Source organism: Corylus avellana, chromosome 1, assembly GCF_965113065.1.
Source record: "Corylus avellana chromosome 1, dhCorAvel1.hap1.2, whole genome shotgun sequence".
NCBI lineage: Eukaryota > Viridiplantae > Streptophyta > Magnoliopsida > Fagales > Betulaceae > Corylus > Corylus avellana.
In genome coordinates this window covers 5587851-5605022 of record NC_142490.1, presented here as the reverse complement: position 1 = coordinate 5605022, position 17172 = coordinate 5587851, and the positions used below count along the sequence as shown (strand labels likewise).

The following is a 17172-nucleotide window of genomic DNA, read 5'->3' as shown; positions in this document are numbered from 1 at the left end:
TGACACAATCCTCGCTGGACTATGTCAGCATACCACGCAGATCGACAAACACGCGTAAACACGCAGACAAACCGGTATATATGGGGTTTCAGGGGGTATTTGTTAAACTCTTTCACATTCCCCCACATCCACCACACTATTCACTTCATTTTTTTCTCAAAAAAATATTATTACTTTTATATCAAATCACTCACTTTTTATATCTAATCATTTATTTTTTATTACTATTCAAATAAAAAAATCACTATAAAACAAAATTTTTTACTTCTCAATACTATTTTTTCATTTTTCCATACAAATTATTATTATTATTATTTTATTCATAAACAGTGTCCTAAAAAAATGAACAGTGCTGGGGTGTTTAACAAACACACCCTCCAAGCTGGAGAAATTCTAGTTTGTTTTCTCTTATGCTTTTGCTATCTTTTTTTACCTGGTAATCTGGTATTGTTAATTCATCGTTAAATTCTTTTAATTAAGATTAAATTGATAATACCACATAAACAAAACAAAAAAGAAAAAGAAAAATACAAAATAACAGATCTCGTGGAACACTCCACCAGCCCCCTTGGAAATTGCAAGAAACTACTGATCATTTATAATCCAAGATTTGTCAAAAAGTCTATCTTTTTTTTTGGGTCAAGTCTCGTGAGTTCCTTCCGGACAACTTCTCCATTGCCATTCCAGCATTCCTCTATTTTTTCTATCTTCTGTTTTGTTTTTTGCCTGTTCCTGGTTATTTGCTTCTTTCCATTTTTGGCCACCTGTGAAACTCCGAATGCTCTTTGATTTCTACGTCAAACCATTTATTGTCATCAACGAAAACTTTGAAGACTATTTATTATCCCTGTTGTAGTTCCCCTGTTTTATCTCTTCCATCTGCTTGTGTAGTTTTCCTTTTCCTATATTGCTTAGGAAAAAAAAAAAAAAAAAAAGAAACAACCAAGTTATTTCCCATGCAGGACTCTTTTAGTGGGTCCACCCAAGGCAACCTATATATATATATATATATTGCGGATCACATAACCGCATACCTGATAGCACGTTTTGTCCAGAATCGTTAACACCCAAACACGTTTTGAAGAGCTCTGAAAAAAGAAAATTTGTTTTAGGGTTTTAGAGGAGAGAGAGTGAGAGAGAGAGAGAGAGAGAGAGGAGGAAAAAGAGTTTTGTTAATATTTTAGAGGGGGAGAGTGATGGGAAATTGCTTCTCGGATTTGGAGGGAGGAAAGCAGGCAGTGGGTGCGGCCCAGCTGAGGCACACAGCGTCCGGAACCTCGAACAGCAACAAGGGCGGCCACAACGACGCCGTCGACTTCTTCTACAGGTCTCGGGGACTGCATCCTCTTTTCACTCAAATAGAGGTAAATTTGTTCTTTATCGTGTACCCCACACTCCGCCAAAAGAAAAGTTTAGTCAATTTTACTTTTGGTCTGTGATTTTAAAAAGGGTTAATAAAATAATAATTTCAAAATATTTGAGTTTGATATTTATAATTGCAGTTTAATTTTTAAAATTACGTATTTTATTTATAATTTAAAAATACAATTTTTTTTTTTTTTTTTTTTTTAACCCCTTAAACTGACGTCTAAAATTATAATTTAACTATTAAAATTGTGCATTGTATTAGTAGTTTGAAATCGTAAATATTTTATATTTTCAACACTCCTGTATGGTTCAATTTGGTTGAAAACTGCACCTTGTTTACGAAATCCCAATGCAAAACACACTTTAGTCCTTCCATCTTTATCTTTTTCTGTTTCTTTTTTATTTATGTTTTTCGATTGATTAGTGCAATTAGCTTTGCCCGTCAGTTTTTAATTTTTTCTACTTCGCTGGTGCTACTGCTTTTATGAACCCTAGTGATTTGTTTATTTGTTAGAGGACGGGGCTGGAAGTTGTTGGATTTCTTTTGGGTCATTATCTTTGTCTCCTTTTTGTTCTGTTTTTTTATTGAACATATACTCTTAGTGTGCTACATATGTTCGTGTGTGTAAAAATATGGACTGTATGTGCATGTGTAAACATAAAGATCTGTTTGGTTGCTGTGGAAAAGATTGAGACGAGAGGCTAATTTATTGTTGTTGTTATTGATATTTCTGATTTGAATTTTTTTAGTAATAAAATTGTTCGATTTTAACGGTGAATTTGGTACTGTGACACTGTTTTGGCACAGTTGCCCACTTGTTTGGCCGTGGAAAATGCATTCTGGGAATCACTTTGGCCAGAAGTAAATAATAATACTCATTTTTCATCCAAAAAAAGAAAAAAAGAAAAATGATACTGATTTTGTATTCATTTTAGCATTTTGTTTTATATACAGATAAAAGTGATTACTTATCATAAAAATTTATTTTCATTGTGCAGTGGAAGAATGGTTTGTTTTTATTTCAATGGTGCTAAAATTTTACCTCTTTAGGGTTTGTTTGGGATTGTGATTTCAATAAGTGCGATTTTAAAAATTGCGTTTTTAAAATCGCAAAAGCGTTTGGTAAAACATGTTGAAAAATACTTTTTTATCAAATATTTGTTATGCGAAATCGTAATTTCTGTTTAAATTCGTGTTTTTTCAAATAAGCACCCCAAGCTGTGTGACCCTTAGTGCTTCCCAAGCTGTGTGTTTCAGTGATTAGACAAAAAGATGGTGCTTCACTTATAGCGTCACAGCAACGGGTCTCTTCCAATTCATATTAATTCATTCGGCATATAGGCTTTTTGCATGTACTCTGTATGGCTGAGTTGTTCTTTTGCCACCATGGATCTTCATTATATATATATATATATGACCCCACCTCACTTCTAAAAGTCGCACTACAATGTTTTACAAGTTTTATCAAAGACACAAAAGCAAGATTCGATTTTGTAATTGTCAATTCAACTTTGGAGTACCGGACAAAACAATTGAATCCAAAATTCTATATGTTGTCTTTATATATATGCTAACATGGTACATGGGAATCCATTGGTTGTCGAGATGTATATCTTTATACAAGAAAACTAGATGCTTGTTTTTGACTTTTCTTGCTGATGTAGAATTGGCAGTTGGATTTTTTTTTTTTTTTTTTTAATTATCAGAAATAACGGCCAAGTCATAAAAATTTGATGTTTCCAAACTCATATTCACGTTTGACACTTCAAACCAAGCATCAAACAGGCCAAAAGTGTTTATTGGCTATCCTTTAAATGCATACTGCAAACAGTAACCAACTACATAAAATTCTAATAAATATAGAACTTGCCACTGGAGAAGCTGTATGAAGCAACATGTTGCATCTGAAATATTTATCATTTTAGGTCTTAGTGATTGTAGTGCTTCTATTCTCGAAAGAACAGGTGGTCCTGACTTTCTTTCATCTCCAACAGATGGAAATTGTGCAGTATGTCGGTCCACCCCTGCTCTATACATGGGTGACATTTTAGCAAGCTGGAAAGCAGTATATTGCCCAACAACAATTTGACTCGGGATGGGATCATTAGATTTTGACTTGGATTCTGTTATTTTATCTGACTGGAGTGTTCTTTTGTTTTTTGTTGTCTTTTATATTGTTTTGTATGGTTGGATCATTTATTTTGGTTTATCATAGCGTATTCATGTAATTTAAATCTCTACTGCAGTTGTCTCTATCAGCATCTAACTTGGTTGATCGTGACTTCACTTCAAAGGTATTCCTCTCTGTCGATATTCATGTTAGTAAAGTTTTGTTTTTTTTGGATAAGTAAGAATTTATAGAAGAAACTCAACAAGGACAAAAAAATCCACAATAAACAAGATGTCCTACAAGCCCTTATACAAGCAAGTACAAGGAGGCAACATGGGCAAGCAAAACTAAATGGTTACATTAGAAAACCCCCAAGAACGCTAGAGAACAATTAGCGGGAGAATTACAGACACCCTTGAAGGAGTTGACTTTGAAACAATCTAGCCTTTTTCTTGCACCATAAAGTGTACATTGTGGTAGCCATCATAATTTTGACCATGATGGAGAGAAAATATTTGCCTTTAAAGTAAGTGGCCATCCACCGAATAAAGCCCTCCTAGTTCCTACAAGCCAAGGAATATTACATTTATTCCAAAGATTGTACCAAATACTTTTTGAGAATGAGCAACAAACAAAAAGATGGTTAACATTCTCTTCACCCAACCCACATAAAACACATTTCGTCTCCTTGAGAAAGCCAATAGCAACAATTTTATCTTGGGTATATAACCTTCTTCTAATTGCAAGCCATACAATAAAAAAGTGGCGAGCAATGATTTTACCAGGACACACAAGATTGTTCCAGAACACCTCAGGACCGTAATCCCCAAGCTCTCTTAAGCCCGCTTAATTGAGAAAACGCAACTAGGGATTGTCAACCAAGACACCTTATCCCGAACAATGCCCTCTTAGCTCCAAAATCTTCCTCAAAGACTAAGAGCAATCTCTTAGAACCCGACATCCTAGAAACTCTTATTTTTTAGAACATTTGAATTAACCTAACCAACCAAGTAGAGATACCACTATTGGAGCAAAGGCACACACGTTTCAACATTGTCGCCTTATTCCACTACTACAAGTTTTTAACTCCAAGAACACTCTTTCTTCGGAAGGAAAATAGAGTTCCTAGCCACTTTAGCCCATAAATTATTAAGCTCACCTCTTTTCCATAAGAAAGACATGGGGATATACTTCACTTGTCCAATAAGTCCTTTGAGAAGAATAAAAAGGGGGGACCAGAACACTTGCATGCAAAAAGAATGGAATTAATCAACTGAATCATTCCTACATAAGAGAGGGCTTTGTATGCCCAGCTCTTAGCCTTGGTTGCAATCTTCTCAACCGACACTGCATAATTATCCTTCTTCAATCTGGAAAAAGTTAGAGAAATCTTGAAATACCTCACTAGGAGTTTACCTTCTTGGTACCCAAGAATACCCAACATCTTATTTTTGATAGACACTGCAACTCCGCAAGTAAACAAACAGCTCTTATCAAAGTTAGTAGCCAACCTTGATATCCCTAAAACGATTCAAGCACTCCTTGACCATGACAACTGAGTTTATCTTACCCTACATAATATTAGTAAGTCATCAGCGAAACAAAGATGAAATATTTTCTCCTATGGCACCTCCAAGGGAATCTAAACTAGGCCGTCTTAGTCATTCTATCCATGAGCTTTGAGAAGGCCATCATCACCATAACTAATAGATAAGCCGACATAGGGTCACCTTGCCTAAGGCCTTTACTCCCAGGGAAGAAACTCTTAAGCTTTCCATTAATACAAATAGAGAACTTAAATGTAGTGATACATTCCTCAATCCAACCATAACCACATGGATTCTATCCGTCCTAAAAATCGGTTAGGTTTTGGCCTACCGACTTCATGTTGACAAGGAATCGTTTTGACTTTTTCAGCCAATCTGTTAATAGGTGGTCGGTTAAGTCGATGAATTGTCGATTAAAATTTTTATGTTAAGATTTATAACTTCTTTATAACTACATAATTAATAAAGCATATGCTTTAGAAATGAAAAGAAAAAGTAAATTCATGGAACATGGACGAAAAAGACAACCACAAATCAGCTGGACAAAGACACGAAGAAAACCTACCAGATAAAATTCACTCGAAAAATTGGTTAGGTCGGTTAATTGTCGGTCAACCGACAAAAAAAAAATTCTACCGTCTACCGAACTGAACCGATGTTGAAGCAGTATTTTTATTCCGCCTACCGACTGCCAGAAGTCGGTTGTCAGTCGGTGATGGTTCGGTGGCTGTCAGTAGGCGATAAACGGTTAATCTGCTCAACCCTATGACAATGAGGTATTAATCTTAGGACCATCTTCCTTGGAAACATAAACAATTTTTCTTTTGCCATGTAAACTCTTAATAGCTCTGAAAAAATTTGGTGTCGTGGTTGCCTAAATTAAACCACTGGACCCAAGAATTTTGCTCAAAAAAAGCCCTGCTAAGATACCCATACCCCTTAACAGCATTAACCTTTGCTAGGTTTAGATATGAATCCAAAAGGGCCGAGCTAAAGCTACCCTGGATATTCTTCAAATGTTTTGCTTTGCCGAAGCTTCTCTACAGTTAATTTCAAAAATTGGGATAAAGCTTTTGTTAGTGTGCTATGGTCCATTTTCATCTTTCTTTACTTTGAAATGTGAGTTTGTTGGCTTTGATCCACCTTGATAATCTCTATGCTTAGCAAGGTCTTGGAATTTATGATCCAAATCACACTTACAATTTTTTTTAATTTAAGAACTGTAGTAGAATATATCTGGATTGTTAGCATATGTCTGAACACAATTCTCAGTTGATGTATTTTGTAGTCAATGATCAGATTTTATGGCTTTCATGATATTCAAGATTTTGTACTTTTTAATTAAATATATGCCATGTGTGAGTTCCCTTTTAGATACAACCAAAATCGAGGGGAAATTACGTGCGAAAGGTGGATTATCAGGGGTTAAATGAGCATGCCAGCTAGTAATCACTTTATAATTTAGCTGATGACAAAGTCTACTTTTGTTTATATAGTTTGTTAGTATCTAAGGGGTATTTGAGGAATTTGCTGGAAATTTAGCCTTGCTTTTAAGTGGGTTTCGATGTAGTTGTTTTATATAATTGTTATGGGTTGGACTATTTTATATATGGAGTAATAACTGTCCTAGTAAGTTAGGCTAATTACTTTAGGATGATGAAAGCCTAGAGCCCTGGTAGCTTTAATGTCTAATGATTAGGAGGTCATATGTCTTGCATTGTATCGGGGGGGACTTTTTCAAGCAATGAATGAACTTTAAATTTGAAGATTTTCTCTCTTCACCTTAACCTAGCAGTTATTCTGTAACTTTTAGAACTTCCCTCTCATGTAGCAAGCTAAAGTATTACACCATTTTGTCAGTTCTGATAAAGGTGCTTGCCTGTCTGAAGGTCTAAGTTCGTCAATCCGCGATAGTTTGTTTCTGTGCTTGTATGACATGCATTCATGTGGCGAGGCTTCTCATACTCTGGTTTAAGCTAAAACATAATTTTTTTTTTTTTTTTTTTAATAATTCAGAGTGATCCCATGGCTGTGGTGTATGCAAAGAAAATAGACGGAAAACTGGAGGAGTTAGGTCGCACTGAAGTTATATTGAATAGTTTGCATCCTGCATGGATAGAAAAAGTTACAATTGCATTCCAATTCGAGATTGTACAGCCATTGGTGTAAGCTTTACAAATTCCTTTAAGTGCTTAGCTTTGCGGAGATACTGGAAGTCATGGTTTAATTTGACTGCTTGACTCATGTTTGCCTTCTTTCTTTTGGTTCCAGATTTCATGTGTATGATGTTGATACAAAATACCATAATATCCCTGTGAAGGTATATCATGGCTTCTGCTTTTAAGTATCTGTCATTTTGATTCATATTTTGTAGGTTATGTTTGTTCAATTATGATTTTGTACTAAAAACAAAAAATAAAATAAAAAAAATTATGATTTTGTACTGATAATAAATTTTACAAAAAAGTGTACATGCTGTGTTACTTAGGCGTCTCTGCCAACCTTTAAGTGCTGAATACTGCAACAAAATTCTTTTGTGTAGTATGAAATGTGTGTTGACCAGATGACACTGTATTTTTGCATGTCTACTAAGTGCTAATTTTGTTGAGATGTGGCCAAAAACATCGACGTGGATGAAAGTAATATGTTGACAATTATTATAAATTTTGATGCCAAGTGTGGTATTTTTAGCAGTAGCTTTATGTGCAGTCATACGTGGTATTACTGCATAACCTGTAAGATCTAATGGGAAAGCACATGCTAAAAATGAGGAAACAATGATCTTATTTGTATGTTGTATTTTACTGTATCAAAATAATTATGCTGTATTAGTTGCTGCCGTCAACTTCGCCATGATACAGGCAATAAGTTACACAAGGAATGAGAAATGAAAGTGAAGGAAATTTTAATCCATAGTTATGACTTATGGTAATTCGTCCCAAGTGTGTAATGCATCTTTTATTGACAAATAAACAAATTTGATTGGTTAACCATATCGATTATTGAGATTAGTGAATGACTACTTTCAGAAGATTTTTTCATTTTTTAATCATATTCAGATGTCACGAAAGAAAGCAACTTATGACAGAACTGCAGATAAAAATGTTGAATTATAACCAGGAAACATAGGGGAGATTATACAATTTTTAAATTGTTACCATCTCGTCCTGAATAATTTAACAAAATTTGTTGATGGTGAAGTTAGTTTAAAAATTTTATTCCGTTGTACTTGTCTGAAAAAATAAAAAATTATTTTGTTTTGTTGCAGACACTGAAATTGAAGGATCAAGACTTTCTTGGAGAGGCAACTTGTGTTCTATCAGAGGTATCAGTTGGGATTATTGAGAGTACTTGACGCATTTTCATTTAGCCAGTGAAATTTGAGTATAAAGTTACTTAAATTTTTAGTATTTCCTTAAAAAGTTTAACAGCAGAAAGACCAATATGAGAGCTGTTTCACCATAATGATATTTTAAGATTTTATTACCATTGATACATTAAAAAAAAAAAAAAAGGATGTTCCAATGCTAACTTTTTCAAATTAGTGGCTTAAATTCTTTTAGAATGATTTGGTCATCATGTGCTAAACACTACTATTTCTCACCCACACCATTTTTCTCTTTCTCTTCTCTTTTCATCATAGATAGTGACCAAACAAAGTCAGAGTTTAACCCTAAATCTTCATAACAAAAATGGGAAAACGGGTTTGATGAACTTTGGGGCACTCACTATCCATGCAGAGGAAACAGTTGCTTCGAGGAGTGCTGTTGAGATGACATTCCGTTGTTCTCACTTGGATGACAAGGACGTATTTTCTAAAAGTGTATGTAATTGCAAAGCAGCTACATATTGAGGTTTTATATTACTTATACATACACCTGAGTGTTTCTGATTCTTAAATTTGTTCATTTTATTCTAGGATCCTTTTTTAAAAGTGTATAGAATTGTTGAGAGCGGAGATTATGTTCCAATATGCAAGACTGAAGTGGTGAACAACAACTTAAATCCAACTTGGAAACCCCTATGCATGAGTATGCATCAGTTTGGAAGTAAGGTAAGCTTGTTGCTTTATGGTTCTTGCTCAAGTTAGATTATAGTTTATAAGAAGTTTTGTTATTTGATATCTAACAAAGATTCATGTGGGATGTGCACTTTAACTTGCCACAGGATAACCCATTAATTATCGAGTGCTTTGATTTCAACAGCAGTGGCAATCATGTGCTTATTGGGTAAGTCGATGTCTAGATTCATTCTAGTTTGTTTTAAAAAATTTCTTGTTATCATGGTTTAATCTCCGGCAAGTTATCAATGTTAAAATTTTACCTCATCAGTAAGATCCAGAAGTCAGTGGCAGACCTAGAAAAACTTCACAAAGAAAGAAGTGGTGCAAATCTTACCATAGCATCTTCTCATGATGGTCACGAGAAGGTACTGATTCATACTTGCAATAGAATGGTTTAAAAAATTTATTGTTACACTTTTTATTTTGTAGTTGCAGTTGCTTAACAAATCAATATAGGTGTTGAAGGGACAGCTGTTTGTGGATCAATTTTGTCAGAAGGAACAGTACAGTTTTCTTGATTACATTTCTAGTGGATTTGAGCTTAACTTTATGGTTGCTGTTGACTTTACAAGTAAATAATTTACATTCTAGAGGAGTTATTTAATTTAATTTTATTTGGGTACTAATTGAATTGTTTTTTTTTTTTTTTATATATATATATATATTTTTTATAGTTATTAATGTCTTGTCTTTGAATATTTTATTTCATTTGTCCAGGCTCAAATGGAAATCCTCGGAATCCAGAATCTTTACACTATGTTGATCCTTCTGGCCGGTTGAATTCTTATCAGCGGGTAAGGCTGCTTCTTCTCATGTTCTCAAGATAGTAGTTTGCTCCAAAACTTTTATAATTGTACTCTAAACATGAGAGGCAAGATTTTAGCCAATAATCTTTGGACTGAATTGCATCTCCTCCATATGGGTTTAATTCTGTGTACCCATATGGGTGCATGAGTTGTATGTTCCCAATATTATTGGATGTAAACTGGGCTCTCATGATTCATATGCATGTTACGAAACGATTTTGGTGCAAAATTGCTCTTCTCAATGCATGTAATCTCATTAATCATATGCCCTCTTCTGTTCTGAACGGGGCATCTCTTCATTCAATTTTATTTTCCAACTCACCACCGTTTTCCCTTCCTCCTAGGGTTTTAAGTTGTATTTGTTATACTCACAGCCTTGGGCCCAAATTTGACAAACTTGATCCACAGTTCACTCTAACACTCAACAAAAATAAAAGATAACACATGAATTTAGCTTTTCCATTGATTTGGTTTGTAGAGATGTGTTTTATACTGTCATTTTTTATGATTGTTAAATTACTACTATCCCAAAAGTTTAAGCTAATAAAAAATTATAAATTTAAATCACTCAACTAGTATTTTAATATTCCCCTCATGTATGGGTCAAATGTTTTCTCTCAATAAATGTGGCCTAACACATTAAACTTTTTTAAATTTAATTATAAGGCAGAGTGGAGTCAAGATTTGAATCAAAGACCTATTATGGTACCATGATAAATTATCACTTGTCTCAAAACTTGAACTAATTAAAAATAGTGAATTTAATGATTTAGTCATTATTTTAACAATGCATGTCATAACTTGATATGATCAAGCAGCTTTTTCACCGCTTGCAAAACATATGTAATTTTGAACATAAATAAGTTACATGTTTTGAAACTTATGTTAGACTTGTGCTAGCATATATTAAAAGAAATCGTCATTGATTTCTTAAGTCATCGTCTGCTTGATTAACTAAATCATTTGCAGGCTATAATGGAGGTTGGGGAGGTCATTCAGTTTTATGATTCTGATAAACGTTTTCCTGCGTGGGGCTTTGGAGGAAGAACTTTTGATGGTACCATCTCACATTGTTTTAACTTGAATGGAAGTGCAAGCAGCTATGAGGTGAGAAGGGATGATTTCATATTTCTTTGCTTTGCTTGTTCATCTTTGAAGCAGCATTTTGCCTAGCACAAGGGTGGCTTGATATATTATAATAAATTTTATGTAAAGTATAAAATTTATGGAATGTTTTTAAATGCTATTAATGCGACGTTGCTTATGCAATATAGAATGTTTTCTTTAGTCGATTTGGGCTGTCTTGGGTTATGCTTAGAGAAGTAATCGACTTGTATGTTTGTTGGTTGACTGTTGGCAGCACTTAGAGTGCTGCTGTGGGGAAGATAGTGCCTTCGTGCCTTTTATAGTGTCTATAGAGGGGAAATTAATGTCAGAGGTTTTGAGGACCATGAGAGGACATTTGAGGATATTAAGTCCTTATTCTTCAAAACTCGGTATCTTTAGATAGCTGTTTTTGTTTCTCCTTTTACGATTAGTTATCATGATTTATTTATTTTTGCTCATTCTAACTAGGTGTTTTCTTTTATATACTTCTTATGTATTTGGGAACACATTACACTTGTAATGATATCTTGATTACTTATAAAAAAAAAGAGGGGAAAGTCCACTTAACCCCCTCAAACTACCACTCAATTGACAATGTCCCCCCCAAACTTTCAATTGTGACAATGTCCCCCCCAAACTACCAAAAATTGTCAATGTTCCCCCCAATGACAAAATTACCCTTAGCAAAATTAAAAAAAAAAAAAAAGAAAAAAAAAACTAAAACTTCTAGAAAAAACCTAAAACTAACAAAAAAGAAAAGAAAAAAAAAATCCAAACGATGACCGATTTTTTTTTTTTTTTTTTTTTAAAAAAAATTTTGTTTTATAATTTTATTTAAATAAAAATTTACGTTTAAAAAAATAAAATTTTCGTTTAATAAAATGAAATTTTTTGTTTTTTAAAACTAAATAAAAAAATTAGTTTTTTTTTTTAAAGAATAAAAATTTCCGTTTAAAAAAAAATAAAAAATTTTGTTTAAAAAAAATTGTTTTTTTTTTTTTAATATTATCTTTCAATTAAAATTTTTTGTTTTTTAAAAAATCAATTTTTTTTTTGACTTTATAGGGGTATTTTTGTCTTATTGAGAAATCTATAGGGGCATTTTTGTCCTATGACTAGTCTTGGGGGGGACATTGACAATGTTTTGGTACTTTAGGGGGGACATTGTCACAATTGAAAGTTTAGGGGGGACATTGTCAATTGAGTGGTAGTTTGAGGGAGGTATGTGGACTTTACCCAAAAAAAAATGATATTAATAAGAATAGTACTTCACTATCTTAACAATGGGGCCTAGAGCAATAGCACCAAGAACCAAGACGTCTCTAGGCCCTATTAGAAACTTCTTGGTTCTTTGTGCATTTGCTCTAGGTTTACAAACCAATTTTGTCTTTGTATCAATGAATAGTATGGTTAGTTCATTTAATTTTTCTTGTGACATAATTGATCATAAATTTGTTTTATCAATTTTGGTTTTAAAATGCTTCTTTCACACAAGTAATTGGAACAGGTGTTATTAGCAATATTTTATAAGCAATTCATTTATTGAGAAAGAATCTAGAGTTTTAATTAGAGTATTAATTTTTGTTTCGCGTAATTTCTTTTAAGATTTGTATTTCTGAATAAATATAAACCATCAACATTCGAAACTACGCTATGTTTGTAAAATGATTAACTCTTTAGCCACTTTTCAATATACTCTTAATTAGTTAAAAATTCTTATTTCTTAAGGATCTTAAGCAAGCATCTCAATTGTTTACCTGTTGAGCCAGCCCCTTGTTAGCATATGCTAGTCGTTTCACACATGGATCACTTATTTTTATGTTTTTTATTGTAAGCCCTTTGCTGATTTTTTTTTTTTAAAATGTAATCTAGTGCTACTCAGTCTTCTTCTTATTATTATCTCGTATATTGCATTGTGTTTTTGTAGCATAATTTCTTTTACTCATAATTCACTCTTAACAATATGCAAAACCTGGCTATGTCACCTTGTTTGTCCTAAATTCGATCTTTCTTGATTTTCTTCTTCTTATTGTTATTATTTTTTTAACGTTTATCCTCCTCTGCTACTTTTAATTATGATGGTCTTGCATATAATTTTTTCTGTTAGTCGTTTTCAACCAAATAAAACATTAAAAAAAAAAAAACAAGAGTTTAAAAACCACATATACAACTAGCAATAATACATTCAAATACCCCAAAATCAAATGCATTAGTTTTGCCGTCAAAAAGGTTTTAAAAAGTTTTAGGGGGATCTTTATAAAAAATAAAAAAATAAAAAAAAGGTAAAAAATCCAATGAGACTCATGTGAATCAAATGGATTGAGTGATCTCCCTACACACTTTGTGACATTATCACATCTCATAAATCGTATGATTGACATGTTGTATCCTACATTACACTTACCTATGTGATACAACTAGTAGATATGGTATAGAAAATGATAAGAAACTGAGAAACATCATAAGATACGTATCATGCATTGTAAGTTTTTAACAACCTATTAGTGTAACTTGTTCGAAGACTAAACACTGCATTTTCATACTCTAGTCGTAACAGTCAGCTACTTTCATTTTTTAATAGGTCGAAGGAGTTGAAGGCATCATGGCTGCTTATTCAAGTGCTCTACATAATGTTGCTCTGGCAGGGCCCACTTTATTTGGACAAGTGATTAATACAGCTGCGCAAATTACCAGCGAGTCCCTCTCATACACCAGCAACAAGTATTTTGTCTTGCTCATTATTACGGTAAAGATAATATTGACTTTATTTGATATCTCTTTCCATCAATTTGTTATTTCGTAACTAAATAACTGTCACCTTTTCAAGGATGGAGTCCTTACCGACCTTCAAGAAACAAAAGATGCTTTGGTGAGGGCATCTGATCTTCCACTGTCGATTCTTATAGTGGGAGTGGGAGGAGCAGATTTTAGACAAATGGAGGTATACCATCATTTTCATAAATTTAACAACCTTTACATTTCTTTGAATACTTTGTTAGCATTACATCCACGTTATTCAACTTTCTTGTGCTAGGGATGTTGGCATTTTACCTTTTTGAAATTTCTCTTGAATCAATATTTGTTCTTACTTCTTTTTTGACAGGTCCTTGATGCAGATAGTGGACAGCGATTAGAGAGCTCTACAGGTCGTGTTGCTACGCATGACATCGTACAGTTTGTTCCAATGCGAGAAGTGCATAGTGAGTACATAATGGCATCTGTTTGTCTCTACAAATCTTTTCATGTTACCTTTAAAAGTTTCCACTTATTGTAACTGTGTATTCACAAGTTTCTCCCAGTCAGTAATGCATTCTAAATGCATGATGAGTTAGCAGGTCAAAATAAGTTTACCATGTGTTATAACTCATATAGAGGACTGTTTCTGCCTCTTATAAAAAACCCAGATGGATACTAGGCAGTGCAAGTTCAGAATGGAATATGCCTCCATGCAGACGGAAGACCTTGCCATTCAAATTGAGATCAGCTCGATCCAATTAAATCATGGATTTGGCCCAAACTCATTCTCATTCCATCTCACCTTTTAATAAAAGAAGGAAAATAAAAATTAAATAAATGAAAGAAAACATAGAATGGATAATGGCAGTAGGTTCTTCCAGTGAGATAATTGTTAATTGGTTGAGTGTAGAAAGGATAGAAGCGTGGTTTGCACTTTGAAAATGTTGATAACAGGGATGTTGCATGTAACTGCGGTTGCCACTGCTTTCTTTCTTCTTTCTTTGGCTAGGTTGTCGAACTGTCTCTCTTAACACACTCCACAGCCGTCTTTTGCTTAAACTTTTGGACACCTAGGCTAAATGGAATCTCTTCCTCCATAAACAAGGAGTGAAAGATGAGTATGAGATTCATCATTCCCATTTGAACATCGGAAGAGCTCTAGTCTTTTTTCTTCAATACACTCAATCTTTGAATAGCTGCTTTTGTTTTTCTTCTTCTAGCTTAGCTAGGTGTTTTTTCTCTTGTCACTTTCTTGTGACTTAGGGGCACCTAACACTTTTAATGATATTTCGATTAATTATCAAAAGAAAATCCCGTTTGGATATTTGAGTCCTATTTACCTACCAATAAATAACTAATAATAAACAGGGTATGAGTTTGTCAAATATTGGTGCATATCTTCTCTCTTCTCTTTTATCATATGTTTGTGCGCATTATCTTTTGAAACAATCGGCACGAACGATTGGCTTATTTGTTTTTCTCATTGCACCTTCTTTTTTGGCCTGAACCTCTTCATTGTACTTAAACTAACAAAATTCATTTGGTCTGTGCAGGTGGGCAGATTTCTGTGGTGCAGGCTCTTTTGGAAGAGCTACCTGGACAGTTTTTGACCTACATGCGGAGTAGAGACATAAAGCCACGCTCTTCCCATGTAGCCCAAACCTCTGCTTAACTACATTTGCCAAACCACATATACGTTGATTGTCAGCAGTAATTAGGGTTTTTAGCTATTCATCCAAAAAAAAAAAAAAAATTAGGTTTTTGTTAGGGGTTTAATAATAGAGGTATTTTATGATTAAAATACCTTAGGATAATATGTTATCTTTATAGATAACATTAGATTAGAGATTAACATTTAAATATTAGAGATAAGTATTATCATTAGAGTAGTTAGTATAATTTAAATATTAAGGATAAGTATTATCAGTAGTTTATTTTAGTTAGTCTTTTATTTTACTATGCATTGTAATTGTCTATTTAAAGATATCAAGCTCAAGGATAAGAAAATTAATTCCAAACCTTGAGTTTGAAAAAGGCTTTTTTAGGTTTCCTCAAAATCTAAAAGGTCTAGGTTCCCTTTGAATCTAAGGTCTAGGTTCTCTCAGAACCTATAATCTATCCCGTTACGTATTCACGTAACATTTGGTATCAGAGCCACGATCTTGTTCAATGGCGAATCCAAGGCTGGATCAACTTGAGCAGCAGCTTGGTAACCTCATCACTATGGTTGAAGGCTTTATGAAGAAGATGGAAGAAAATAATGAGAGGATTCAAAAAAAAATTGTATGCATTGATTGCCAAATTTGGCGATGGTTCAGCTGATAACAATGATGAACTTCATTGCTACGAGCAACCACAAATGATGCTACCGCCATATCTCATGCTATCACTATATTCCTAGCCACCGTTGGAGTCCCAACCAACCAAAACCATCCACAACGTTGTCAAATCGCAAGACCCATCACAATGTCATTACGTTGCATTGTCAATTGTAAAATAGCAAAGGCAGGATTGTAAAACAGCAAAGGCAGGATGAAATGAAGGAATGTTCACCATTGTACGTAGCCAAAACAAGGCAACCATGTCCACCCTGTGCTCCATTGCAAGCGCCTCGTCGCCATCCTGTATCACAGAACAACAGGCAGTCTAATGTTCATTGGTAGCGGCAAGTGATTGGACTTGTGCAAATTTGGACGATTGATGAGAAAGAATTGATCCCACCTCTTGAACGGCCACCAAGGGAACGCCTGAAACGAGTAACAAAGGAAGAAAAGAATTTCTAGACCTTGAGTACAAGGTCTCCTTAAGGGGAATGGAATGTTAGGGGTTTAATAATAGATGTATTTTATGATTAATATCAAGAAGCTATGATGCTACATATTTTGGGAAAAAAGGAAATGAAAATATATTTGATTGCTTCTACACTTGTGGAGTTGTGTTTCTTGCAATATACACATGAATTTAATACGAACATTATCTTTGTATTCTGCTCATAAGAAATATTGATGGGTTGCGGGTGGTTTCTCCAGATTGAATCATCTTCACTACTGTGTGGAAGTTCCTAAAAGATATCACAGCGATACCCAGGGCTTCAAGATTATAGCAAATTAAAACGAAAACATAAACAAAAAAAATTGTAATATTTAAAACCCAATTATTATTATTATTATTATTATTTGATGATCTGGTATTGATGATTGCTGGTGGTTTCTCCTGGTTGGATCGTCTTCTGAATTGATATCACTGAACTGTGGAATGCCCATTGACAAATCCAGTTCAAGCAAGTTAAAATAATGTGTTTATCTATATCCTAAGAGTAATGCTGTATAGTTTATACGCATATTTTTATCTTACAATTATTTCACAATTATATTGTTAACAATTTTAATTATTCCTTAGAATTTGTTTAATTAAAAATTATTTAAGATTTGATT

At 33.7% G+C, this 17172-nt stretch overlaps 1 protein-coding gene across 2 annotated transcripts; it reads left to right on the top strand.

Moving 5' to 3' along the window:
- Positions 1 to 1033: 1033 nt before the first annotated feature.
- LOC132168967 (protein BONZAI 3) lies at positions 1034 to 16660 on the top strand. 2 transcript variants are annotated; one of them, XM_088513181.1, is made up of 16 exons: positions 1034 to 1364; positions 3616 to 3663; positions 7043 to 7191; positions 7298 to 7346; positions 8295 to 8351; positions 8670 to 8849; positions 8946 to 9080; positions 9194 to 9255; positions 9358 to 9454; positions 9546 to 9660; positions 9807 to 9883; positions 10865 to 11002; positions 13584 to 13748; positions 13830 to 13943; positions 14106 to 14202; positions 15292 to 16660. In XM_088513181.1, the coding sequence occupies exons 1-16, from the start codon at positions 1197 to 1199 to the stop codon at positions 15408 to 15410; spliced, it is 1770 nt and encodes a 589-aa protein (XP_088369307.1). In that variant the 5' UTR covers positions 1034 to 1196; the 3' UTR covers positions 15411 to 16660. The 2 variants fall into 2 exon arrangements, with proteins under 2 accessions (XP_088369307.1, XP_088369308.1); XM_088513182.1 differs by having other exon boundaries at positions 1278 to 1364; positions 3364 to 3663.
- Positions 16661 to 17172: the final 512 nt, after the last annotated feature.